This window comes from Miniopterus natalensis, chromosome 20 (genome assembly GCF_054644295.1).
Source record: "Miniopterus natalensis isolate mMinNat1 chromosome 20, mMinNat1.hap1, whole genome shotgun sequence".
In the NCBI taxonomy this organism is placed as follows: Eukaryota; Metazoa; Chordata; class Mammalia; order Chiroptera; family Miniopteridae; genus Miniopterus; species Miniopterus natalensis.
Window position 1 is genome coordinate 16840762 of NC_142100.1, and position 27056 is coordinate 16867817.

A 27056-nucleotide genomic window follows, 5' to 3' on the forward strand; every position below is an offset into this window, starting at 1 on the left:
TTGATACTACAGTAGTGAATTGCTAAGAGTGGAAAGCATCCTAAGGGTTTTAGAATGGCAAGACACAGTATGCCTGCTTTGCAAATAGCTAATTCATTTATGAAACTTACCTTTAACCCAACACATTCTCTTCAGACTATATTTAAGCCTCTCAGTGATACGAATGCTACTTTGAATACAATTCAGAGGAAAGCAAAGTAGCTATTATATTTACTTAAGTATAGGAATACAAATATCTCAAAAAGTCCAAAACACTTATGAAGTTTTATTGAAAACAAAGTACAGAAACACCAGATTCTCATTTTAAAGTAAAATTGACAGCACTTTCCAGAACTTTCCTAGTACCGCACCATTCTTCTCACTATTCAAAAACAAAACCAAGTTCCAAATCCAAAATAATTAATGAACTTGCTGGTAAACATTCTTCTCATCATTCTAGTTATTTTCCTAAATTTTACATTTGCACCTTTTCAAGAATGAGGTTTTTTAAATCGACTGATTAATATTTGTGAGAACTGGACTTACTTTCTTCATATTATTATTTTTTTAAAAACCCACACACACCCTACTCAAACTCAGAGAAAATATACATTTGTTCATTAAAGCTCACCTGCTTTAGATAATTTTTCCTCTCCACACATTAGCATAGAAAGCCAGTGTTTGATCCATGCTGCAAAAGCTACACAAGATGAAAAGACCTGCACTCCCCTAGGGAAACCTTGAGGCAAAATCAAGTCTTATGCTATAAAAGAAAAACTGCGCAGAAGCATGGGGACTATGGAGACGGCTCAGATGTATAAGCACCACAAAGATGAAGACAATTTTTGTACAAACATATGCAAGTTTAAAAAGGAGCATTAAACATCCATTTTCCTGCAGAAATAATTGTCATGTTAGATAGCTTGACTCCTGAAACAAGCTCTTTAGATTTTAAGGAACAGAATCTTAATTCTCTCCTATATTTACCATCTCCTATGGTATCAGAGCCTTGTTGGGGGCTCTTCGTTCCTCCTCTTCATCACACAGACCTTTGCTCAGAGGCCTGCCCAACAATTCCTATAGAAGACCATCAGTGCGTCTGGGTGCTTCTTGGGAAAGCTGTCACCTCTTCTTCCACCCTAACACTGGGACTAACTCCAAATTCCAGGCAGTTGCTTCATATTTTTGGGTTTTACCAGAACAGATTTTTTAGCATGGAGATTTCTTTAAGGCTACAAACTTTGCAAGTTGGTCCCATTAAACAACGACCTATAGGCAGGAGTTTTTCAAATGGCATGAATCAAACACTTGCAGATTTCAACAGAATACAGTTTACATTCAATCTCTTAAATCTGAGATTAAGAAACTATTAGCTGGTTTCCAACTGGTTTAAATACTGGTTTGAAGTTTGAATAATTTTATTGTGTAGACATTAAATATTTTGTTTAAATATTAAACATTAAATCTTTTCCTGACTATCCAGACAGAAATAGAGAAAGCAGAAACAAAAGGCAAGAGAAGAAACAGTCCAATAAACAGACTTGTGACTTCTACGCCAAATGTAACAAGGGGAGGGATTTCGGCATGTGTTTCAAAAATGCCTGGGAGCTAGTTTCTAAAAAGTTACCTCTATACTTGGCATAAATCATGTTTTCCTACACAAGATATCTGATTCCTACAAAGAGAAAAGAAACCCAGAAAACAAAAAGAACTGGGGTGGTCTACTGTGTGAGGAAAGGGCCAGTATTACACTATTTCACTCATTTAATAAGTTACAGTGAATATTCTGTAGCATTATAGGAATTGTCACTTCACTTTGCACTACTGAGTCCTTGCCTCACAGAAGAGTTCTTCCTGAGAAATAAAAAACTTCAATCCTGGTTATCCCCAAAGGACACCTTGAGCTGGTTTATGTCCAAAAAATGAAGACATCCTGCTAGCAGGAAGCTATTCTCTACTAACCTTTAGGCTGCTGCACAATAACTGAAGCACCAGGCAAACTGGCTAGTTCAGTAAATCTCAGCATTGCCGGCCCATATGTTCTCAGTTAATTATTCAGTCAGTTTTCTAAATTAACATCTAAAACTCAGCTTGTTCATACAGGTACAATGTTTCTTGAACTACTGAAGTTATCAATGCTGGGTTTACCTGACACAGTACTTCCTTGTGACTGCCTAAGAGATGCTTTTCCCACAGCCAATTTGCACATGGGTTACCTCAAAATCTTTTAAATTATCACTCAAAGTTAATCAAATTGTAAACATTACTGGATAGATCACCTTATCAATTATGCAAGGGAATCCAAGGAGCTACAGTAGCACAAAGCAAAAAGGCCTCAAAGGAAAAACCTTCTTCGTATTTTCATTGCATCTTCAGAGGCAAAGCGGTGAGCCACAATGCTACTGGCTATTCAATCAATTTAGCTACACGGAAATGACAACTAATGTACAAGTTTCAGAGCCTCTATTCAATTTCTTAGCATTAGGCTTAAGCTACTGCTTTCTTCCCTCCTTCTCCCTAATCATAAAGTCACCACTATAAACAGAGCTCGTATCTACAGATGAAGTTGTGATTCAACTGTCAGGGTGCAGTTGTAGTAGCTGTACCCTTTTTTCTTAATGCATCTTTTTCAACTCAAGTGTCTGAGTATTATCCAAGTATCTGAATGGTTTAGACAATGTAAGAGATTATTTAAGTCACCCTTACACATGTAGTTTCCGTATTTGCCTGTGCAGACTGTAATCTCACAAGAATAATCCCTCTAAAAAAATAGCTTTTCCCTTGAGACAAGCTTCCTTGGCAAAAAGTTGAATTTAAGAAATGGCTACCCAAAATGAGAGTCCCACCCCAAATCACAGGCAGAGATATTCTTACACCCGTTTCATAAAACTTTCAAGTCCGTATACTATATAAGCAGGTTCACAAATGAACACATGAGCCTTCTAAAATTTGACAACTTTAGTATAGAAACAGGCTTCTAGAGTTCCATCTCTTCTTCTGTGCAAGTAGCTGTCTCCAAACTACTGTAAACAGGAATCCCTGTTTGCTGAGGTTCCAAAAATAGTTCAGTTCTCCTAGGGAAGGTAGTGCCAGCAGCGGCATGCTTAGTTTGGCTCTCCCCTGTGTAGTTCTTAGCATTAGATGATGGCTTTGGCTTATCAGAAAGGAGTTCAGGGAGAGGTTTCCATAGCACAAGCTCCATGGAAGGACGGCTCCTAAGACATAAAATACAGATTTTTATTAAAAGTTTTAGGATGTGAAAATAAAAAATATATGTTAAAAAGCTAATGTCTGCTATCTAATATGTAGAATTAAGCTATGGCATCAAAATAAGAAATTTATAATAATCCAAAGTAATCTTTAGAAAGGATACTCCAATACATAAAATTTTACAGTTCTGCATGCATTTTTTAAATTATTTTTTAAATATGTTTCATAGATTTCAGCGAGAGGAAGAGACAGAGACATCAATGATGACAGAGAGTCACTGATTGGCTGCCTCCTGCACACTACCAGCTGCTGGGGATTGAGCCCACAACCTGGGCATATGCCCTGACCGGGAACTGAACAGAGATCACCTGGATCATAGGTGAACGCTCAACCACTGAGCCATGCCGGCTGGGCCTGCATGCATTTTTTTCTTTTTAATCCTCATCTGAGGATATTTTTTCCATTGCTTTTCAGAGTAGAAGGGGGGGAGGGGAGAGAGGGGGAGAGAGGGAGGGGGAGACAGAGACAGAGAGAGAGAGAGAGAGAGAGAGAGAGAGAGAGAGAGAAACATCAATGTGAGAGACACATCAACTGGTTGCCTTCCGCATGCACCCTGGCAACCAAAGTATGTGCCTTCGGCCAGACTCAAACCCAGGACCCTTCAGTCCATGGGCTGACGCTCTAACCACTGAGCAAACTGGCCAGGGACCTACATGCATTTTTAACCAAACCAACTGGTTGTACTGATGCTGTGATTAGAAGTAATACAAACATCCACTGTGAAAAACAGACACCCTTGATTTAACTTTGTAACTTTTTTAATAGTATAGTTAATATTAGCAAATGTGGGCTACTATCTTGTACTAAACCACTATAAGTAAAAAATGAAACACTGGACAAATACATTAAACATATTTCAGTATGCCCTTTGCTTAGCACAGCTATGCAGCACAGTGCTTCTGCAATAACCCAAAACGATTACGTGCCCAACGCCTGTGTCCATCCTCCCTTCCCCACCACACGTCCCGAATCACAATTGGTTTGGTGGTTTCTGGAGCACAAAGGCAAGTAAGGCAAAATTAAACACAAACAATGAAGAATACCTCCAAAGGCTAGCTTCTGGAAAACTACTCAGAGCAGAAAATGCTATACTTTAGGCTGGAGGGCCAAGTGACGTGCTCACTCTTCGCTAAACTATGTATCCACCCTCAGGGTTGGGTAGTTAATTATAAGCTCAAGCAGGGGCTGTGATCTAACATCAAGCAGCAGCTGAACCCACTGTGGCCAAAGGCAATAATGCTTCATCTACCTAGCATCACTGTGATGGTGTCCTAAGAAAAAATTTCAGATATATGACATGTACCCTCATTATCAAGTCTTATCTAGGCAACAGGTAAATGGCCCTTTATAACCTGCCTACAGCAGATACTGAGGACTTGAGATCATCTAGGCTCAAGGACTACAAGAATTGCCGAGCTATCATTAGTTCTTATGTTAATAAGCTCCAGGATGTTTTGCTTTTTAGGTTCTGTTTGCTTTCCAGTTTCCTCTCTTGTCCTCACACTATACTTTTACTACTCAGTATTACAAGTTTGTTTGTTCTGCTCTCACTAGCTGTTTCTATGCTTGTACTCTAATGATCTAGGAAACCAGAAAAATGAAACTGTATCTTAATTAGGGGCATAATGGTTCTTAGAGCTAAAGGCCTGAGAGGCTATATACACTATAAGACAAATATATGACCTTTGATTTGTAGCCTCTGTGATAACTATTTTGACTGCTGGGAGACATTTTTTTGTTTCCTAGGTCTCGATGGTGTTGTTGGATAATTGAGAAGCTGGGTAAACAAGAGGTTTTGAAATGTGGATCCTATACCCTATCACAAGAATTTAAGAGAATGGGCTCTTTGTTGCCAATCCTCCCATTCCCAAATAGAATACAGTACATTTTAGGACTTCAAAAGAGTTAAAGTTAAGTAGGCAAAGCCCAGGAGTTAAGTAGGCAAAGCAGCCACTCCTGCATACTTCAAACTCATGCTTGCAGAGCATTTTGCTCACCCCCAATGAACTGAAAAGGTCTGTGTGCAACCTGGGCTAAATACAAAACCTACTGTCCTTTCACTTGGCTGGTGATCGGAAGGTGAAGAGATGGCTAGGATAGGACAGGCAATGTCTAGAGACACTGTGTTTCCCCTCCAAGAGCATAATTAAATGGAAACCAGGAACCAAAACTTACATAGACTCAATCATTTTCTTTGTAAAGACTTCATCAAATTCCCTCTTCAAACCTGTTTTCAAGGTATCAGAAAGGACGAGACTGGGGAGATGGTTGATATTTCTGTCAGCTTCAACTTCTTCATCTTCGTCAATTATCCTAAATAAAGGCAGCAGAAGCAGAGAAAGAAAACATATTCAGTCAAGCTATTATATATTCTAGTAATTGGCCAAAATTTTTAAAATAAAAAAGGGTAAAAGTAACAGGTGCTATACAGCAAAAGGTCAAGCAAAATATGAGGCTATACATGAGTGAAAAAACTATATACAGAAGAGTTATTCAACATTTCATTTAACAAAAGTTTTGTATTACATGCAATCAGATTTGAACAGCGTGTTCCTAAAAACTCCCATAAACCAAAAATTAAATTCAGAGATAGTAAGTGAAAATATTCTGTACTGTTCTATGAGAAGAACTTACTTTAACATTTAATGTGTACATTTTGAGTTCCCTTATTTTTACAGTCTCTCTGAGAGGTTGAGGATCAAGGTATCATCAAACAATGAATTAGGCCAGCTTAAAAGAGTAGAGACATTACACAGGAACAGCAACATGCTGCCCATTTATTTACCTGTCCTCAATTTCTTGAAGCCTCCTTCTGGCAACTTCACACTGTGGTTCTCCAGTTGTCTGATCCATTTCTTCACAAATAACATCTAACATGCCAGGTGCAGAAAGGCCACTAGTGCATGGATTTACTCCATGACTCTCTATATCCTGATGTGCACAAAGAATCCAGTCATTAGGAGCAGCACAGAGCCCTGCTTCAGTTAGCCTTTTCTTTCTTACTGGGCAACTGGAAAAAAAAATTTTTTTCAATGAAAATCCTGAATATAAATTAAATGTATATATCCCCATTTCTACTCAAATTCTTGTATGAAAAAACTCTAATAACTTTTAACAGTGTGTGATTACAAGATGGAAAATCGCTCATTTTCTTTTCTGTCATTCTCATAGCCTCCTTGAGATGTTTTTTTCTACTGCTCTCTCTGCCAAACTAAGTTGTACCTGCAAGATTTTGCTTTTTTCAAATCAGAAGTGTTCAGTGTGGAAACTTAAAGTCATTCCTATTTATTTGGCTATGGAATAGGTTAAATGGGGGTAAGAAAACATGATTTGGACTAAATTATTTCATGCCTATCGGTCTATTTTGCAAATAATTAATAGATCAATGATGATTAAGTCCCAAAGAAAATGTAATATAAATGACTTCAAAGTACTGACAAGAGCTATGGAAGTGGTAGCTGAGCAGCATACTTCAGGGCATTAAGGCACCCAAATGCCAAATCCCTCATCCTCCCAGGGCTTCAATCTGTAAGTTAAAGGTGGTGACCTTTTAAAGCCAATAGTTTTTATACTGCAAAGTTTTTATTGTTAACACTAGGATCCTTTATTCAATAATCTCTCATAGGGAACCCCAAAAGATAAAAGCAAAGAAGTCCCTGTGAATCCACAGCAATCCCAAGGCAATAAAGAAAAAAATATTGTCTGGACTAGTAGTTATTAAACTTTGGCAACTTTCAAATCTACTGTCTTATTTGTCTATGTATCAACAAGTTTAGAAAATCCAAAGTTTCTGCTGGCCAAGAAATAAATCATAAAGTCAAAAGATAAACGACAAATTTGGGAAAAATATAACACACATACGCTGCTGATTTAACAAAGATTTCTTATAGATGAATAAGAAAAAGACCTATAGGCCAATAAAAAATTTGCAGAAACATCAATGATTCACACAAAATTAAACACACATGGCTTAAGTGAAAAAATGTTCAACATCACTTATAATTTACAAAATACAAATTAAAACAGTGATTAATTTCTTTTTAACTATAAAATCCTATGCTCATAAGAGAACAAACATACAATTTAATGAATAATTGCAAAACAAACATCCATGAAAATAACATTCAAGATATGCTGCCACCATCCCAAAATGGTATTCTGTTCCCTCTTCCCTACAGGTAAACACTGTCTTTTATGGTAATTACTTCCTTTTTTAAAAAAATCCTCACCAGAAGGTACTTTTTCCATTGCTTTTCAGAGAGAGTGGAGGGGACGGGGCCAGGGGAGACAGGACATCAAGGTGACAGAGACACTGTGATTGGTTGCCTCCCACGTATCTGACTCCAATAGGGGATTGAGCCTGCAACCCAGGTACGGATGCCCTTGAAATCAACCCTTCAGTCCGTGGACGATGCTCTAACCACTAAGACAAACTGGCTAGGGCAGTAATTACTTCCTTTAAAAAAATAATACATTATGCCCTGGCCAGCATGGCTCAGTTGGTTGAGCATTGTCCCAGGCATCAAAAGGTCACCGTTTTGATTCCCAGCCAGGGAACATGAGTAGGTTGTAGGTTCGATCCCGGTGGAGGTGCATGTAGGAGACAACTGATTGATGTCTCTCTCATCAATGTTTCTTTCTCTCTCCTTCTCCCATCTTCTCTAAAATCAATAAAAATATGTTTTAAAAAATAGTAATACATTAACACATATACAGATATGCATCCCTAAACAATGTTTAGTTTTGCCTGGTTTGAATCTTATATTTAGGGAATTATAATGTATACATTTTTTAAAAATGTTTTTATTGATTTTAGAGAGAGAGGAAGAGGGAGAGAGAAAAACACTGACATGAGAAACATTGATCTGTTGCCTCCTGCACACACCCCGAACAGGGATCAAACCCTCAACCTAGGCACACGCCCTGACCTTTCTGTGCATGGGATGATGCTCAATCAGCTGCGCCACACTGGCCAAGGCTACACTGTACACATTCTTATATTTCTTCTGCTTGTATTACGCTTATAAAACATATGCATGTTGATAGGTGTAGTGTTTTTTTTTCTTTCTTGCTGAACAGAACTCCATTGTATGAATCTGTAATTTAATTGATCCATTTTACCATTGAGACACATTTGGACTGTTTTCAGTTTTGAGCTGGTGTAAGCAAAGATGCTATGAATTTTCTTGTGTTTCTTGATGTGCACATGTACATACTCAGGAGGGGAACTAGTGGGTTAAAAGGTACATGTGCCTTCAACTTATTAGATAATGCCAACCTGTTTCCCAAAGTGCTATACCAATTTACATTCTCATCCATAGTGTTTGAGAGTTCCTGGTGCTCCATGACCACTCCTATATAATTGTGGCTTCAATATGCCCTTCCCTAGAAACTGATGAGGTCGAACATCTTTTCATTTGGCTGGTCATCTGTATATCCTCTTTGGAGAATTTCTTCACTTTTTTTTTCTCCCATAGACTACCTATCTATGAGATACAATTTTTTGCCTATCAGATCAAAAAGTATGAAAATACAGATGTGGCAAGAAGATGGAAAAACAGACATTCCCACTGCTAAAAGGAATATAAGCAACAACTCTGGTTCAACATTTAAAATGCACACACTTTAAGACCCAGCAATTACCCATCTAGGAAATCCATTCACCTACTTGCAAACATATACAAAAAGCTTAAAAAGAATGGCCACAGAAGACTTGTTAGTAATAGTAAAAGACTAGAAATAACTTAGAAATCCATTAACATATGCATATCTGCACAACCCAAGGACACGGACAATGGTGGGGAGAGAGGCTGGGGAGGGGGAAGGGACAGGGTGGAATGGGTCATTGGGGAGAAAAGGAAATCTGTAATATTTTAAACAAAAATAAAATCTAAAAAAAAAAATAAAATAATAATAATAAAAAGAAATCCATTAACAGGAAACTCATTAATTATCTATACCTAGCCTTACAAAAGGATTCCATTCAACCGTTGAAAAAGAAATTAGGTGGAATTCTATGTGCCTATATGCAACAAGCTACAATAAAGTTAAAATAAAAAGATTAATGTGTTGCACACTGTGAACAATATCTTCTTACAAATGAAGATATATACAGTTATAAGCTTTAAGTTTTAAAATTATCTTCCACAACACATACAGGAAACAGGTAACAGGGGTTGCCTCTGGGGGGGAACTGTAAGACTTTTCAATATGTATCTTTTTACACAATTGGAGTTCTTTTACTTTGTGTCTGTAATAACATTCACATGGTTCAAAATTCAAACTTTACAATCCATTATAGAGTGAAAAGTTTTCAGACTCTGACAGCCACCTAGTCGCTTTTTCTAAAAGGCAACCAATGTTATCAGTTCCTGTGCCTCCTTTTATCTTTTCACTTAAACTGAGGATATAAAATAGGGTAAATTAAATGACAATTAAGCAAATAAATGACACCTGAAACTTACTCATCATCTTCCCGCTCTAGCTTGTGTTTCTTTTTGCAGGGAACTGAAACACTGTTGAAACAAACAAAGAAAAAATAAATCAGTCTACTGAGAAATGTACTGAGCTTGTGCTTTCGGCATCCACTCTTTCTTGCTCCAATAAGCTTCCTACCCCACAGGTACCCAGCAGTCCCTTTCCTTGCGCAGTGGGATGGATATGCAGGTCACAAGGTCAATCAGGTAAATGCTGGGTGGTCCTGACCTAACCAACGATTGAAATCTAAACTCTCATTCTGTCACGGTAATGGGAGATAAATTGGGGGAGACCCACATAGGGAAAAAGTATTCGGGGCAAGCACGGCGATGAGCACTTTATTTCCAAGATCCCACTAAGAGGACCCATTTTTGTCCCACTTTGCAGATGAAGAAGCTGACTGTCCGAGAGGCACTGAAAGTTGTTCCCATCACCGGCTGCGCAGTGTCCGCAAGAGGAGCGAGCCGTGAACCCGCCAAGCGGACAGACTCCAGTCGCCCCGGGTTCCAATCCCGTCCCGACCTGGTCGAGTTGGGTCAAGTCTCACTTTCCAGAGGCGCAGGCAGGCCGAGTCCCAACGGGACTCCCAACGCGGCCTCTGGCGACTTACAGTTACGGTCTTTGGAGATCAGTTTCCTCAAATGTAAACCGGGGCTGAGAAGCCTCCAGCGGAGGGTCCTGAGGAGGGAGCGCCCGGCCCGCCCGCCCTGCGCCCGCCGGGCTCCTCACCGTCCGCGCGCCATGCTCCCGCCGGGGCTGTTCGGGGCAACCCGGGATCCCAGCCGCGGGGCCAGCTCCGCACCGTCCGGCCCCGGCGGGAAGGCCCGGCCGGAGAAGGCCGGCGGCGGCTGCAGGAAGTCCGAGCCGCCGCTCAAGGGGAGGCCACTGAAAGGCCGACCGAGTGCAGCCATGGCCGGAGAGACGAGGAGGCTGCGCCCGCGGCCCCGGCCACCCGCTTCCCCAGGCCCGGCAGCTGCAGCCACAGCGACTGTCGAGAGGTGCCCGCCTCTGAGCCCGCTCTTGACCTCACGTCACGCCTTCTAGAACCCTCCACCCCGGGCCGCCCCGGGGCACGCCGGGATTTGTTGTGTGTGGAGAGCTACTGCCGCAAGGGGTGCTGGGAGTTGCAGTTCTTGCGACTACAAACAAGATGGCTGCCTGGCTTTGCGGGCTAAGGCGTGAGGGTGGCTCTGCCGGGCTTTGATGTGACCCGGGTTCCAATCCTCCCGCCTCGCTGTGCAGTCTGTACCTTAGGTTTCTCAGCAGTAAAACCCGCTAATAACGGTACCCCTCTTCATAGTGTTGACGGGAGAAGTAAATGAATTAAACATATAGCGCCCTGAGAACGCTTCTCAGCACATGGTACAGACTCATTCAGTATCAGCCACTAAGTCCTTCTATGTTTTAATATAAATGAGGTTGCCAATGTCAATGCCCATCAGCCAAAGACCACCAAGGTCGTATCTATAATTGAACGAAGGTGTGTTTATCGACTCCTTCGGGTGAGGGAGCCTCTCCGGCAGGGGAGCCTTGGGCGACCGGGGGGCGGTTCCAGGACGCAGAGCTTTGCCCTGGAATTAACGTTGTCGGGAAGCAGGGACAATTCTCTGACTGGGTGTCTTTAGTCAATCTTTTCTAGAAGGTGCGAGGAATGAAAGTCAGCTAACCCCGTAATTGGCAAGGAAGCAACAGTCCTTCCTGTTGGCCGGGATCGGGGATATTTGGTCATTTTCGTGGTTGAGACAAAGTGCACATTTTTGTGTGTACTCAGGCTGCAAAGGAGTCTTGCTTTTATCTTGATCCGTCAAAGCCACATCTTGGTCCCTGTTTGATGTTGACATTCTGTGAAATTGTTGAAAAGGAAGACACCAGATCCCACCTGACTGCTGGCTGCAGCTGCTGGGTGATGCTTTTCTCTTTCTCACCAAAAACCTAAGGGAGGCCTCTGTCCTGCTTGCCCCTGGGTTTAATCAGTCAGCGAGTCCCACGGGCTTTCCTTGCGAAATGCTTCCAGGTCATCTTTCTCCATGTCTGTTGCCCTCACAATGGTCTAAGAAAAATAAAAATAAAAATGAATGAACCCCTTTTGCTTGATTCTATACCAGGTTGTACACCCCTTAGCAGGCAATGTATTAGAATGAATCGTTTATTAGGTGCTTCCTAGTTGTAGCAGCTTTTTGCTCAGAAAAAGTCAAATATTCCTCACAGGAACTCTAAATTCGATGCTTTTTATTGCGCCCGTTCTACAGATAAGGAAACTGAGGCAAGTTGTGGTTCCCAGCGCCCTCGGCTGTCGGTAAAGGAGCTCAGCCCCAGGTCTGAGGCTTTACATCCTGCCCCAGCCTTGCTAGGCTTCGCTTCGTCTCATCGAATTCCCTGGGAGAAAGTGCTTTGGGGGAACCGGGGAACGTCTCACAACAGTGCGTTAGAGAGGCTGCTTGGGGCGTCAGGCCCCTGGAAGCAAAAGACAGGATTATTGTGCATTATCTCCTACACTAGCCTGGGGAGAGTGGCAGAGAACTGGACAGCGGCCACTGAGAGCGTCTCTTTTTCTCAGTGACGGGACAGGCCTGCCTCTTTGAGGTGACTCCCAGCTCACCTCTCATGGGACTGGTGGGTCAGAGACATACAGACGCTTGGAGAATCCCGTCCAGACTTCTTTCTCCTGGTGGCCTATCTTACCTGTTATGTTTTTTTTAAAAAAAAAAAAAAAAAAAGACGACAATGTTTTCTGGCTATAAAACTAACATAGGTTCTTAGTAGAAAATTTGTGGAGGCGGTGCTAAAAGTATAGAGAAGCACATAAAAATCGCTTGGATACCATCCTGCAGGAAGCTCCATTGTTCTTCCAGTCTTTTTTTTTTTTTTTTAATCTTCACGGGAGGGTATTTTTTCCATTGCTTTTCAGAAAGAGTAGAAGGGTGAGAGAGAGAGAGACATTGATCAGTTGCCTCCTACACGTGCCTGATGGCGCCAGAGGTCGAGCCTGCAACCCAGATACATGTCCTTGGTCAGAATCGAACCCAGGACCCTTCAGTCCAAGGGCCAACGCTCTAACCACTGAGCCAAACCGGCCAGGGTTTAACAAATGCTTTTCAGAAAACCATAACCACAATGCTAATATCACACCTCACAAAATTAGTAATAATTCTTTAAAATCATCTGGTCAGCATTTATACTTTTCCAAGTGCCCCGAAATGCCTTTTTACAGTTGGGTCAATGGTATCGTGATTCAACATTGCATTAGGTTTGCCTGTCTCTTGAGCCTCCTTTAGTCCCTGTCTGCTTTCTTCCTTGTTAACTATTTGTTGACTCACTAGGTCTTCTGGACATTGGCGTTGTCATCATGAGCACTGATGGTGGCAAGGGGGCATCTTCACATGGCATCTCAGGTCCACATCAACAGGGGGGCCTAGAGTAGAAGAGAAAGGACATGGCAGATACGACCACCCGCTTGGTAAGCAGAGTCCCAGTGGGCGGTAGCTTCCTCTTAAAAGCAGGTAGGACTTTGCAGAACTAGGGATATCGTTATTACCGTGACCCGGTTCACTATGTCTTAACTGCTGGAGCCTCCTAGCTGGTCTCCTTGCTCTACGCTTGCCCCTCCAGCCCATTAGTCACAGTACAGCCCAGAGACCTATTTGTTGGCTATGCCGTCCTGACGTCTCCCTTCCCTGCTGTAAACCCGCCCATAACTCCCTGTTATTCTTGGGGGGAAGGTAATAAATACCTTTTTCAGGCTCCACATTCCCTTAGGATCCCTCCCCTTCCCGCCTCCCCAGCTCCATCTCTTCCCACTCCCCACCCAATGTCTGCATCTAGCAATTTGGATTTTCTTCAAATTTCTACTGGCTTTCTCTCTATTCCTCTCTCTCACCTTGAACCTTGGATACATCTATCCTTCTCTTGGTAACCACCACCACGTTTTACATCCAAACAGACCTTTCCAGTATGTGGAATATCTGTGATGCTTTTGGAGCCAGAAGAAAGGAGCTATTGTTGATCGCAGACAATGACAAGTGGTCCTATTTTAAACTCTTGCAGTACCTTCTGGAATGTATTCGGTCAAGAGCAGGCTTGAAAATAGGAAATTAGGGGTTTTCACACGGCTCTCTGGGGTTAACATCAATGAGAAGGCCCACAGTGTTCCTTGGTTTCCTTGGTGCCCATGACTGGGGCAGGATAAATGGGCAGTTGGTCTGAGCAGTGAACCATCTCCCCTGTTTTCACGTTGTCCCGAGGAACAATGGAGTGGCTCCTGTGCACTTCTTGGCTATTTATTATACTTTGTTCTCACAGCTCTCACACGTGTTTAAAAAAATGAAACTGGGTTTATTAAGAAAATTCTGCCCCTGCGTTACACTGTGATGTGGTCCACAATTTTCTTTATATTATTTCTGCATGCAAAGTGTGATAGAACGTGCGTGTTGGCATTGATCCACCCCAGGGCAGGTTATGCTCCTCCCTAACTACAAAGGCAAGGAAAGTTAACCAAAGTCCACCTTAGTCGGTTTGGCTCAGTCGTTTAAGCGTGGGCCTCTGGACCGCAGGGTCCCGGGTTTAATCCTGGGACCAAGGGCACCGTACCTCTGTCCATCGCAGGTTGGATCCACGGGACGCGTGCAGGAGGCAACCAATCGATGTGTCTCTCTCACATTGATGTTTCTTTCTCTCTCTCTCTCTCTGAAAAGCAGTGGAAAAAAATATCCTTGGGTAAGGATTAAAGAAAAAAGTTAATCAAAGGCAGCTCTTACAAGTGCTTTAGCTATCTTCTGTCTTCTGAACTCTAGCGGTTTCTGCCCATTAACATTAGCAATGTTAGAATGAGTTTTTCATGGGTAAGATGAGTGGTGTTTAAGATATATATATTAACTAGAATTACTAGAGGTGTTTTCATACTGACATTAATAAGGTATAAAAATCCAGCGAGCTCTTCAACCTCCCACACTCAAGACGGCACCCCAGGTTTGATTCTTAAGCGGTCCTGTGCCCCATACTGGTGGGGAGGGTTCTTGGCCATATCCTGCCACTAGAATACTTTTCCATTTGCCTCAGATGAACCATATGGGTAAGGAGTTTTGGAGAAACAGAGGAACAGAGCTGGAACTTGGATATTCTAGAATAAGTTGTTTGACTGTTTCAGTCCTGCTTGCTAAATGTCCTTTAACACAGACGGATTTCTATGTGAAACTTGCTTTCATTAAAACCTGGTTGAACCAATGGGTGAAAAAAGAAATCACAGTAGAAAGGTGATGGGAGAGTAGCCAACTCTTACCTACCTCATACACTTAGTGGTTTGTGATACGGAGAGGAACCTGATAGTTATGCACAACCAAGGTGGCTTAAGGCAGTTTGCAATTCAAACCACCTTGTCTGCTACTGGTGTGTGCTATTGTGAGCAGGAGATCCATGAGGTCCTAGTGATGTTTCCCCACTTCTCTGAGAAATTGAAACAAAGGAAGCAAGACAAAATATAAAATATAACCATCCAGCCAGGCCAAATGACTCCTCTTGTAAAAGTTGTTTAATTCTCTCGGTTTAATCTTGGTGGGTTCAGGCTCCCTAAGAGCACAGGCTTTGCAGACAGATCTGGATTTGAATCCCAGCTCTTGACCGTCTTACCTTCTGGGAACTTGTTTCTTCATCTGTAAAAAGAGTTGAATTGGGTTTAATTTGAGGGACTCATGTGAAGTACTGCACACAGTGCCTGGCACGCAGTAACTGAGCAGCAAATGGGAACTTTTATTATTGTTTCAGTTGTTGGTGTAAAAGTCCTCTCCCGAATTAGACAGGAAGCATCTAACTGTTCTGTGCATCTCTCCAGGAGTGAGCATTCTCTTACACAAAGTAGGTGCTTGAAACTTTGTTGAAAGGCTACCCTGTGTTGCCAAAGTGAAAATAATAAAAGTAGCCACTATCATTGAAAAAAATCACATTTGAGTGCTTACTATGTGCAACTCACTGTGCTAATTTGCATAGATAACTTATTTCATTTAACCTTCATAACTCTGTGAGATAGGCACTATTGTTATCACCATTTTTAAGAAGAAATGAAGCTTAGCACAATGATGGACTCACAGCATATAAGTGGCAAAGCTAGGACTGAAACCCAGGCATATTAGTCAGCCCAGGCTACCATAACAAAATATCATAGACCACGTAGCTTAAACAGCAGAAATTAATTTTCTCAGAGTCTGGAAGCTGCAAGTCCAAGATCAAGGTGCCAGCACTGTCGGTTTCAGTTTCTGGGGAGGAGTCTCCTCCTGACTTGTCCGTAGCAGCCTTCTTCCTGGCTTCCTCGTGGGGCCTTTCTGCAGTGCATGAGTGTGGGCAGAATGAACCAAGGAGCTCTCTGGTTTCTTTTCTTATAAGGACACTGATCCTATCGAAACAGGGCCCCACCTTTATCATCTCATTTAACTTTATTTCCCTAGAGACATCATCTCCAAATACAGCCCCACTAGTGGCATGGGCTTCAACATAGGCATTTTTTTTTGGGGGAGCACACTTGGTCCATGACACCATGCCTGTCTGACACCAGAGCAGACATAGTCTCAAAATTAGTCACGACCTCTGATTTGTTGTGACATTTTACTAGGAATGATGTGGGGTTGGGAGGTGGGTGCTTAATTTGCTTCACTGAGTCAGAAACTTTAATCCAAGTAGAGCTGCTAACCTCTCAGATGTCTAGCAGCATACCTTCCACAGGGCTTTGTCAGGGAACACTTGAAAGCATTCCTGGCTTTAGAAGTCCAGCTAAACTTAAGAGTTTAGACTGAAAGAGAAAGAATTTGGAAGTGTATGTGTGTGTGTTAATCCCACTGACTCAGAAGCCATGACTCAGAAATAAAGTCTTTTTTATTTATCCCCCAAGTCAGAAATGATTTGCTGGAAAGCCCAGTGACCTTTCCAGTTGGTGGCAACAGGTAAGGGAAAGTTTCTTTGAAGTTCCTCCAGGGTTGTCATTTGAGGCAATATTTATGATTTCTTTTTGTGGTCGGATTGTTTTGGTCCTGATCATTCTGAAGAAGGAATAAAGATTGTCTATGGAAGTATATCAAACACTTCTTTCATCTCCACAGAAGGACCCAATTTAATCAGGACATTTGCTTGCATTGTAATTATTTACTTAAAGGGCTCCCTGTGTGTTTGCAGACATGTAACTCATTTTTGTAAACTGTGAGGGGTTGGAGATTATATGGATGTTCCCAAGTAACATTAGGCCAGACAGCTGCTGTGGTCAATTTTCCTTCAGAAGACCCATAAATCCTTAAATGTTACTGAGTATAACTGGATTGGGATTCAGAAGATAAATTTTTTTAATCCTCACTGGAGAATATGTTTTTCATTGCTTTTCAGAGAGTAGAAGGGAGAGAGAGAGAAACACTGATGTGAAGGAGACACATCAATTGGTTGCCTCCTGCACGCGCCCCGACTGGGGCCGGGGATCATGCCTGCAACTGAGGTACGTGCCCTTGGCCGGAACTGAACCCAGGACCCTTCAGTCCACAGGCCGACACTCTAACCACTGAGCCAAACCTGCTAGGGCAGAAGATATAAATTCTTAGACAAGGATGAGGGAGGGCTGCAGTTTTAAGCTCTGGTAGTATGTAAACCGTGCTTCAGACTCTGAATTTTTACGATTATAAAACAAGCAATTCTCTACAAGAGTTTAAATGTTGTTTCCTGGAATTTCTAAATCAGAAATTTCTATTTTAAACGTCTTTGATTCAGAGACTTAAAAAATACTTTTTTAAAAAAAATTTTTGGAATTGAATCAAGACCTAAAACTGAATTTCCAAAGATCCAAAAGGGGAAGCAGAGTTGCTTCAAGCTGGGTTAGAAGAGCATGGAAATCATGACAAGATTGTCAACTGTCCAGAGAAATTAAAAATGCTTTATCCCAGGGTGGAGTTGAAAATGTGGTGTTTAATACCACACTGATTCTTGATAGTATTAACTATACTTTGAAATGTAGGCCAGAGACCCTTAGGCAGATTTGCATGATTACCAAACAGAATGCCCTGAAGGCCATGCAAACAAGAGGACTATCTATCAGTGAAGGTCTTGCCTTTAGGAAGATGTGATTCTAGGGCAAAGGCTGGCAAGCCCGTGGCCAGATCTAGTCCAATGCCTGTTTTGTAAATAAAGTGCTACAATGGCAAGTCGAGTAGTTACAACAGAGGCAGTATGGTCCATAAGGCCTAAAATATTTACTACTCGGCCCTTTGCATAAAGTTTGCTAAACCCCTCCTCTAGGGGCCCTAGCCCCACCTCCTCACCCATTGGTCCAGCTGGGGGAATGGTGTGTCAGCATTACACGAAAAATTGAACACTCAAACTCTGGCTAGGCTGTTTTCACTGGCATGACAAACTCTGCCATCCATTAATGCTTGGGCCACAGGTTTACTTAAGATGATGGAAGCAGTTAAAGCATATCTAGTCTCAATTAGCAGAAGCCAGAAAAGAAATATATAAGAACTTTATTTTTAAAACTTTAAAATTAGAAACAATTAGAGGGGAATCATCTTTAGCTTGATCTTTTCTTCTACATTTGAAAAGTATCTCATCTTCGTTAAAATTTCCTTGGCTTTTTCAAAATCATCTGAAATAAACAGAGACATTAATGTGAGACTTCATTTCAAGCAAGAATAAAACTAAATCTATTGACTAAAGCAGCTGGATTCAAGTTGAGCCCCTGCCTCTGGAGGGCTGATCAGTTACTCAGTAAATCTGAGCAAGAGAGGGAGAACATCTGGGTTGTTAAGGGGACAGAGGGTCTAATCAAATGAAGGCAAAAGCATGTTTATTTACAGGGTTCAGATTTTAAATAAGAGAAGCTGATTCTCTCCAGGACAGTCCCCAAGTTATAAATGGGTGTTTTAAGAGTTTTCCTATATTGTACATGGTGGTCTAACCCTGAGGAAGATGGGGAAACACTGGGGAAGGGCTGTTTCTGTATCTCAGTTCTGGGAATGAAGCCCTTAAACCAGTGGTTCTAGAGTGGGGGTGATTTTGCGCCCACTGGGACATTTGGCAGTATCTGGAGTCATTTTTGGTTGTCTCAACTGGGAAGATAATACTGACATCTAGTGGGTAGAGTCCAGGGGCACTGCTAAATATTCTATAGTGTAGGGGACAGCCCCTAAAGAATTATCTGGCCCGCCCGGCTGGGCGTGGCTCAGTGGTTGAGCGTCTACCTAGGATCCAGGTGATCGGGGTTCGATTCCCGGTCAGGGCACATGCCCGGGTTGCAGGCTTGATCAATGACTCTCATCATTGATGTTTCTATCTCTCTCTCTCCCTCTCCTTTCCTCTCTCTGAAATCAATAAAGATATATTTAAAAAAAAAAAAGAAAAAAGAATTATCTGGCCCAACATGTTCACTGTGCCAAGGTTGAGAAACCCTGACTTAGATATATGTAAAACTAAATAATATACCATTATATTCATATATGGTTAAAACTATCAAGAAAAGCAAGGAAATGATTAATAAAATTCAGAGGAGTGGTTATGGTAGAAGCAGGGTGCACCTGCAAAGCGCCTAATGGGGGGTTGGAAGGCAGTGGACATGTTCTATACTTATTTTTTTTGTACTTTAAAAATTCTTTTAATTGTGACAACATACACATAAAATTTACCACTGTAACCATTTTTAATTGTAGAGTTCAGTGGCATTAAGTACATTTACATTGTTGTGCAACCAACACCACAATTTAGCCACAGAATGCTCATCTTGCAAAACTGAAACACTGTACCTAGGAAACTGTAGCTTCCTATTCCCCCGTAACTCCAACCCCTGGAAACCACCATTCTACTGTCTATGAATCTGACTACTCATGTAAGTGGAATCATGTAGTATTTATCTTTTTGTGACTAGCTTATTTTACTTAGCATAATATCCTCAAAGTTCATCCATGTTGTAGCATGTGTCAGAATTTCCCACCTTTTTAAGGCTGAATAATATTCCATTGTATGGATATACCGTGTTTTGTTTACCCATCAACCACTGATAGATACTTGGGATACTCCCACTGGTTAGCTATGAAAAACAGCTATGAATGTGCAGCTGCCAAAAATTCTGTCCTCAACCCAACTCCAGCCAGGTTCTTCTGCGCTCTCCTCTCACCTAGGCCTATACTAACCTTGACCTGTACTAACAGACGCTAGGATAATCCTAGTCCCCCTTAAAATGCCTGCCTGAGTAAATTCAAGGCTGCCAAAAGAATTTACTATTTATTGAAGCCAATACTTAAAGATAGAGCCCCTGCTTCCCAGGCTCTGTGGGAGGGTAGGAGCCTAATTTCAATGAGTGCCAGTTAGCAAACCCAGACGGGTTTCGCATAGACCAGCTTCTTCCTTTCTGCTTTTGGAATTTTTCACTTCCCTGACTCTACTGCCCCCTGTGCCGCACCACCCCACTTCCTCTTTCTCCCGTTAACCTGCCCAGTCACAAACTGTAGTTTTGTTTAGTTTCCACTGGACTCTTTTCCCTATTGCAATAGTTATTACTGATTCAAATCTCTACTTAGCACTTTAACTAATGTTTGGCTTTGTTTATCTTTGAAAATTATGCAGCACAGTGACTCAGATCTGGATCGGAAACACCATTGAGCTCTTGGTTATAACAACCAGACCTTTCAACATGCTGAGGCCTTTGTCTAATCTCTAGTCTGATGCTCGTTTGGGACCTGGTGGTGAGTCCAACTTCAGTTCTCTAGACAAATGTCTGTTGAAGCTGCAGAGTGAAGACAGATTTTGATTCTTACAATTCTGATTATACTCTCTGAAGCAAGTTGGGTTAGAGTCCCAGGCTTCTTTTGAAAGGTACCCCTGGGCTAAGAAGTCTTCCTGGATCCTTGTTTCAAATAAGGAGTGACTTCCGGGCCTGAAATTTTCTTTTTCCTGGCTCCTTGTAAGGCCTCTTTGTTCTCTCTGAGTCAGCTCCGCCACTGGAACTTCTCAGTCGACTGAAACCTCCCTTCTTCTTGAACTCCTGCTGACTGTACGTCACCATGTGCTCTGTCCATTTCTTAGACAGTATGACTTTACTTAGGAACTTTTGTGGCTTCTTTGGGAAACTTAAGATCTCCTCAAACTATCGCCTCCAAGGCCTCTCCTTCCTTCTTTACCACCTGCCGTCTTCTCTTCAGCTTCCCTGTATCCTATGATATGTCCCCCTTCAAGCCCCTACCTCCTCCACCCCTCTGTCTACTCTGCCAGACCTTTCCCTCCCACTCTCACCCCTCAACTTCCTATAATCCCTGGAATTTTGGACTCAAGGGACTCAGGTGCTCCCAAAAGCAACAATCTGAAGATGAATAATAAGAAAAAAGCTAATTGGAAACAGATACTTAGTCTACAGTTTACATAAGATTACATATAAAGGCAAAAAAACATCTTAAAGGTATTTTTCACAAATATTGGTGGAAAGCTTTGGCCTTCATGTTGAGGAGGTAACCTTTAACTTTCTCCATTACCAGAAATTCAGTCTAGATAAATATACAAAATGGGGCAAAAATGAGAACCACTCTTCTATGTAAACTAATGAGTTTTATTTTATTATATTTATTTATGTCTGACTTATGCCTAAAATCTTAGAATGAAAAACCATAAGATGTTTATTTGCATTGGCCGGTCTGTTATGTTTATATATATAAATGATATTTTCCTACCTCTGGATGGTCTTACCAAGTTAATTTATAAAATCCCTTAAGGGAGTTGTATCCTAATTGGATTAGAGAGAAATAAGATTTGTATAAATGAAATCTTAATAAAACATCCAAAAATATAGGACCTAACTCAAATGTTTTTCAGTTTCACATAATTTGAATCAATCTTTGGTAAAGACTTAGTTTAATATTGTCGGTTTAATAAAACAGGTGTTTTCAGAGTTGTCAACAGTAAATATAATGCAAGCACACATGTTTATTCTACTTGGATTTACTAGTCAAACTAATATTAGATATTTAAGATTATAGAAATGATAAAGTTGATATTACTCGAATTAAATTATTTTGAAAATCTATTTCAATGATAATTGTGTTTTATAATATGTCACCTAAAATCCATTTCTAAAATCTTTTTGGCAACTTGCAACCTTAAAGATATGCTAAGTTAAATAACATATTCATTAAATATCTAATTTCTAAATAAGATAAAGTGCTACAACATTCATTATTAAGCATTAGTTTATATATTTTGGCTTCTTATTTTTTATTTTATTATTTTTAAATCCCCATCCAAGGGTATTTTTGGTGTTTTTAATTGCTTTTTAGAGAGAGAGGAAAAGAGAGAGAGACAGAGAGAAACATTAATGTGAGAGAAACATCAATTGGTTGCCTCTTGCATGCACCCCGACCAAGGATTGAACCTGCAGCCTAGGTATGTGCCCTGACAGGAAATCAAACCCGCAGCCTTTTGGTGCACAGGATGACGCTCCAACCAATTTAGCCACCTGGCCAGGGCAGCTTATTTTCATATGGTCTAGAGAAGCCAAAGATACTTGGGTCTGTTAATAAACATGTTCTCACCACATTAAAAAAAAAAGTGTTATAGCTCTGGCTGGTGTGGCTCAGTGAATAGAGCGATGGCCCACACACCAAAGGGTGACGGGCTCCATTCCCAGTCAAGGGCACATACTTGGGTTGCAGGTTTGCTCCCTGGCCCTGGTTGGGGGGTGTGCAAGAGGCAACCAATCGATGTGTGTCTCTCTCACACAGATGTTTCTCTCTCTCTCCCCCCCAAAAATCAATGGAAAAAATATCCTCGGGTGAGGATTAACCAAAAAAAAGAGTGTTATAAGAAGCATATACCTCTAGAGATTATACGATGGTATATTCATAAAATTTGCTAATCTGCTTATGGAATACCGGTATATAATAATTTTCCATTATCTACTTCTTAATTTTCTTTGTAAACTAAAGATTACTAATAGTTTAAATTTAAAATAAATTAAAAAAAAACACACAAAAACCAAAACTACTACAAACAATGAGAGTGAAGGGAAACAACTTTGTATACAAAGTATGGAAGAAAAGTCGGATGTGTTTTTATATGAAAAGTATACAAGGAATGGAGAAATGTGTTTTTGTTAAGATAAAAAGGAGAGTGATTTTGTCCTAAAGTAGGCTGTGAAAGAGGGAAAGAGTTGGAGAAAATCTGCATGGATATTAAACAAAGTTGTAGGTTTGTGGAAAAGGAAATGTTTATGTTGTGAGGTCAAAGCTGGCTAAGATTAAGTGGATTTACATATTAAGTGTGTTTTTGAAATGAACTTTAATATCAATGCTCTACTGATATAAAACCAGAGTTTGTTTTTCTCTCTATTAATGACAAAGTTTCTTGGATTGTTGGTCTGCTCTTAATAAAAGATTGTAAGAGGCTTTTCTTTACCTTTTGGAGACATATATTCTTTGTTTTCTCAAAATAATTTCCTGTGGCCCTGGGCGGTGTGGCTCAGCTGGTTGACGTCGTCCCGTGCACCAAAAGGGTGCCGGTTCGATTTCCAGTCAGAGCAATTGGGTAGGGAGTGTGCAGGAAGTAGCCATTCAATGTTTGGCTTTCACATCGATGTTTCTCTCTCTCACTCTCCCTTCCTCTCTCTCTAAAAATCAATAAAAGGCCCGGCCGAGCGTGGCTCAGCTGTTGAGCATCGACCTAGGATCCAGGCGATCAAGGTTCGATTCCCGGTCAGGGAACATGCCTGGTTTCAGGCTTGATCAATGACTCTCTCATCATTGATGTTTCTATCACTCTCTCTCCCTCTCCTTTCCTCTCTCTGAAATCAATAAAAATATATTAAAAAAAAAAAAAATCAATAAAAGTATCTTAATATTTTTCCTGTGCTTCATGTTGTCTTGATCCTGTCCTTGATTATTTAAGAGAATCAAGTCTTCTCACTGGGAACTATTATTGAGTATTCTTATTTTCATAGCAATACAGTTATTTGCATTCAATAAGAATCTGTCCTCTTTGTGATAGAACATAATTAAAAACACCAGTTGCATTATGAAAGCTCTGACTGGAATGTCATATTTGAAAATGATGCATAAAATCAGATATGACCAGAGAATTTTAAGGAACTAGGGTTGACTCTTTGGAGCTAATGCTTACAAAGCCCTCTTGAAAAAAATCAGCCTGGTATCTGGCTTAAAGAGTTCCCAGCCTTATAGATGAGTAAGTAAGGTAACTTCTGGAAGATCCAGGAAACTTAGGATATTTTGGGGACCTTGAGAAGAGAGGAAGTCACCCACTGAAGGTGAAGCCTGATGGAGGAATCTTGGCTTGAAGGCAAAAATGTACACTCACCTATATTTAATATCTCCCCATGTAACTATCACAAGATGGGTATATAATAGCTACTTGTTGAATAGATGTTTGTACCTCAGTGTTTACAATTTCTTTCCATTTTTGAGAAAGCCAAGAAATGAAGACAGTACCTTGTTCAAAAGCCCTGCTCACACAGTCAGTCAATTCTTCCTGTTTAGCTGAAAGAGAAAACCATTCTCTTAATTTTTCTATTTAAATAGACTTGTGATATAAAGATAAGGCTGCATTCCAGATGTTACAGGTCTAACTTCCAGACAAAATTGGTTTTAGTATACTCAAGAAAAAAAATACTCCCTGAATCATTATGATGACCAATATGTATTCTTTATATTCATTTTTCACTTAACCACAGAAATGAACTCATAATAGCAATAAAATACATTCGGTGGTATTTTATCTTTTACCTCTTACAATATATTCAATCTCTTTCATGGCAGCTTCACTTTGAGCTTCTGCGAGTTTTTCATTAATATCCATTATTTCCATGAGGAATTGCCTGTCCATTTCATAATCTGTTCCTTCAGGAATCTCTACTCCATGGAGCTTTAGCTATCGGGGCATAAAGCAGGGGAAATAAGTTTTGTTCAACAAACTGTGGCCAACATCATAAATCTTACTCACCCTTCTGAACAGAATACCACTCAGCCAAAACTTGAACTGTCCTAATAATGAAAGTGTGAGGGCAGTGTGCTGGAAACTTAGACTGAGAAAGGAATGCTTGGAGGGGATCCCTTTCTGCTACTTAGAAGTGTGTTACCTGGGGGAGTCATTCCTCTACTCATGAGATTTAAATATTTGTAAAGATTCTATTAAACCCTAAAATTCTAAGGTACCTCCACCCTCCCCACAAGCCCCCCAAATTGCTTTCCTAAAAGCCATCTCCATCCAATCCTTGAAATTTATAGGAAATGTTTTTTTAAAAATGCAATTGGTTAAGTAATATTTACAGATAATATTCAGAAAAAACTATACTTGTGTAGTATCTCTGGGTCCCTGGACTGGCTCAGGGCTCAAGCACTCCTCTGCTGAATATGGGGGAGCAGCTGTCCCTTAGTGCAATGGATACCAGGTAGTCACACATAGAGGGGCTGGAAAATCACCTTACAAGGTATAGTCCCCTGCTCAGGGGGGCCAGAAGGGTCTTATAGGCGTCATTCACCAGGGTCGAATGCTTCTCTGAGAAGTCCTTTTCAGTCTGTTAGTGGAGATGAAGTTAGTCTTATTACTATCCAAATCAGCCATCTTACATGAACAAACTGTTTCATAAAATACTGATGGGCAGGAACCTAAGGCCGTGGCTGAAGTAGAACTGCTGTGGGATGAGCTGTATTTATTTTCAACTGATGGGTTTTAATTCTGCAGCACAGGTCCAGGGCCTGGCTAGCTGGGGCCTGGCTACCACAGGGTGGAGCTGGCTGTCCAGCTCTGTCCCTGATAATCAAATAACCACAAGGCCACCGCCACCCACCCAGAATGCGCATGTGTTTCATTATGATTAAGGGTGGCCAATAAACTACCTGAGACCGCTGGCCAAAGAAATCTGGATGGACGAGACGCTGTAGTTGCTGGTACCTATGCTGGAGCTTTGCAGTATCAACTTTGAAGGAACGATTGCTGGAAGGAAATTGGGAGATGAAATTCATGCATCAGATATTTATAGATTTTATGCTATGGGCCTAGTTCCTGTTCCCATGGGAGAATATGCAATAAAATTGCAGACAAGGATAATTTCCAAAAGCGGTAGGTTCTCTGAAGAAAAGCAGAATAGGGTCCAAAAGAGTGGTAGGTGTGGCGGACAAAGAGATGGCATTTGAGCTGCGACCTGAATGACGGTGAGCAATCAAAGATCATAGGAAAGAGTCATCCAGACAGAGGAAATAAGCTAGTCTGGCACCCTTGAGGGACTTACAGAGGTTAGTTTTGTTACAGCAGCCCATCCTAAGCGCTCAATGACTGGTCGGGGCAGATCCCAGAGTTAAGGGGCATTCCTGAATCCCACCCCATCTTTCCCAGGTCCCGGCCCCTTCGTCTCAATCACTCACCTTGTTTTAATCCAACCCCTTTTGATTTCTATTCCCGGATCCCGCCCTATCTAATCAGTTTAGCTCTGCCCAAACTTCACCACCTCTCAAACTCCTCAACCTTCAGGAGAAAACAGGAAAAACACTCATTTCTCAGATCTTCTCCCTCCAATTCTCACTTTTCCTTTAGACTCCGCCCATGATATGAAGTTTTTTTTATCCGTGTTTTTACTCCCTTTATCTTGGATAACACCTCGGTATTCCTTTCTTAAAAGTTTCCACTCAAATTGAATCGTTCGGACCCCATCCCTCAAGTCTCCTCGCTCTCAGGCCCCGCCCCCCGAGTCCGCCTCGGGGCCGCCGCCGGAGCTGTATTCCCCGCCCCTGCCACCCTCTCCTCACAGTCGCCTCCAGCCCTGGAAGCCCTTCCCTCCTCCGGCCTGCTCCTCAGTTTCCACTTTTTTTTGGTCACACCCTATCCTCCATTTTCCCAGGCCCCGTCCTCCGGCCGCTAGGGCTCCGCCCACCCATCTAACCGGCCCCACCTTCCTCTTCCCCAACCTGCGCGGCCCTTCCCTCTCGCACGCCAGCTCCTGCGGTCTCTCTCGCCCTGCGCGTTTCCCGAAACCGCCTCCCGTACCAGTCCATGAGGCTGAAGTGGTCTCGAGTGGGGTCAGGCGGCTGCAGCGCCCGGCACTGTGGGCAGAAGAACCCGTCCCCCCGAATGGGACCCCCTGGGCCGCCGCAGTTCCAACACTGGGGGGAGTTGCTTCCGGCTAGCGACGCAGCATTGCCGCTTAGCGGTCGCCTTCCGAGGACCCCTGTCAGCCACAACCCCGACACCCGGGGCAAGGCCCCGCTCCTCCCGCCCCACATCTGGCCCGGGGCCTGTTACGCGGCGGTCACCTGTTGGGGGTCAAACGAACCAGAGCCGCAGACCAGACTAGCGCTGCTGATTGGCTGGAGAGCTGAAGATCA

General features: G+C 41.7%; 2 protein-coding genes across 4 annotated transcripts; both read right to left on the bottom strand.

Moving 5' to 3' along the window:
* Positions 1-245: 245 nt before the first annotated feature.
* On the bottom strand, positions 246-10725 carry CCDC117 (coiled-coil domain containing 117). The gene is made up of 5 exons (XM_087828369.1): positions 10456-10725; positions 9714-9764; positions 6035-6259; positions 5425-5562; positions 246-3194 (listed from the first exon to the last, which is right to left on the bottom strand). The coding sequence occupies exons 1-5, from the start codon at positions 10635-10637 to the stop codon at positions 2957-2959; spliced, it is 834 nt and encodes a 277-aa protein (XP_087684495.1). The 5' UTR covers positions 10638-10725; the 3' UTR covers positions 246-2956.
* Positions 10726-11336: 611 nt separating this feature from the next.
* On the bottom strand, positions 11337-26954 carry HSCB (HscB mitochondrial iron-sulfur cluster cochaperone). Of its 3 annotated transcripts, XR_001602134.2 has the most exons (8): positions 26719-26954; positions 25575-25671; positions 25163-25252; positions 24462-24606; positions 24168-24215; positions 15349-15371; positions 15006-15165; positions 11337-11776 (listed from the first exon to the last, which is right to left on the bottom strand). XR_001602134.2 is itself a non-coding variant. In XM_016198625.2 (6 exons), exons 1-6 carry the CDS (start codon positions 26952-26954, stop codon positions 18240-18242), a joined length of 708 nt encoding a protein of 235 aa, XP_016054111.2. In that variant the 3' UTR covers positions 18193-18239. The 3 variants fall into 3 exon arrangements, 2 of the variants coding, with proteins under 2 accessions (XP_016054111.2, XP_016054114.1); XM_016198625.2 differs by lacking the exons at positions 11337-11776; positions 15006-15165; positions 15349-15371 and adding an exon at positions 18193-18331; XM_016198628.2 differs by lacking the exons at positions 11337-11776; positions 15006-15165; positions 15349-15371; positions 25575-25671; positions 26719-26954 and adding an exon at positions 18193-18331 and having other exon boundaries at positions 25158-25247.
* Positions 26955-27056: the final 102 nt, after the last annotated feature.

What these genes read in the sequence shown, in the direction of transcription:
- CCDC117 (XM_087828369.1), bottom strand. Translation starts at nt 10,637, where the DNA reads ATGGCTGCACTCGGTCGGCCTTTCAGTGGCCTCCCCTTGAGCGGCGGC. An exon ending in CTAGAGCGGGAAGATGATGA is followed by an intron (nt 6,260 to 9,713) that starts GTAAGTTTCAGG and finishes TTTTTTTTCCAG; the next exon opens with TTGCCCAGTAAGAAAGAAAA. An exon ending in CTTCAAGAAATTGAGGACAG is followed by an intron (nt 5,563 to 6,034) that starts GTAAATAAATGG and finishes GCCTTTATTTAG; the next exon opens with GATAATTGACGAAGATGAAG.
- HSCB (XM_016198625.2), bottom strand. Translation starts at nt 26,954, where the DNA reads ATGTGGGGCGGGAGGAGCGGGGCCTTGCCCCGGGTGTCGGGGTTGTGG. An exon ending in TGAGCAGGGGACTATACCTT is followed by an intron (nt 24,607 to 25,162) that starts GTAAGGTGATTT and finishes ATGCCCCGATAG; the next exon opens with CTAAAGCTCCATGGAGTAGA. An exon ending in GATTGAATATATTGTAAGAG is followed by an intron (nt 24,216 to 24,461) that starts GTAAAAGATAAA and finishes TTTCTCTTTCAG; the next exon opens with CTAAACAGGAAGAATTGACT.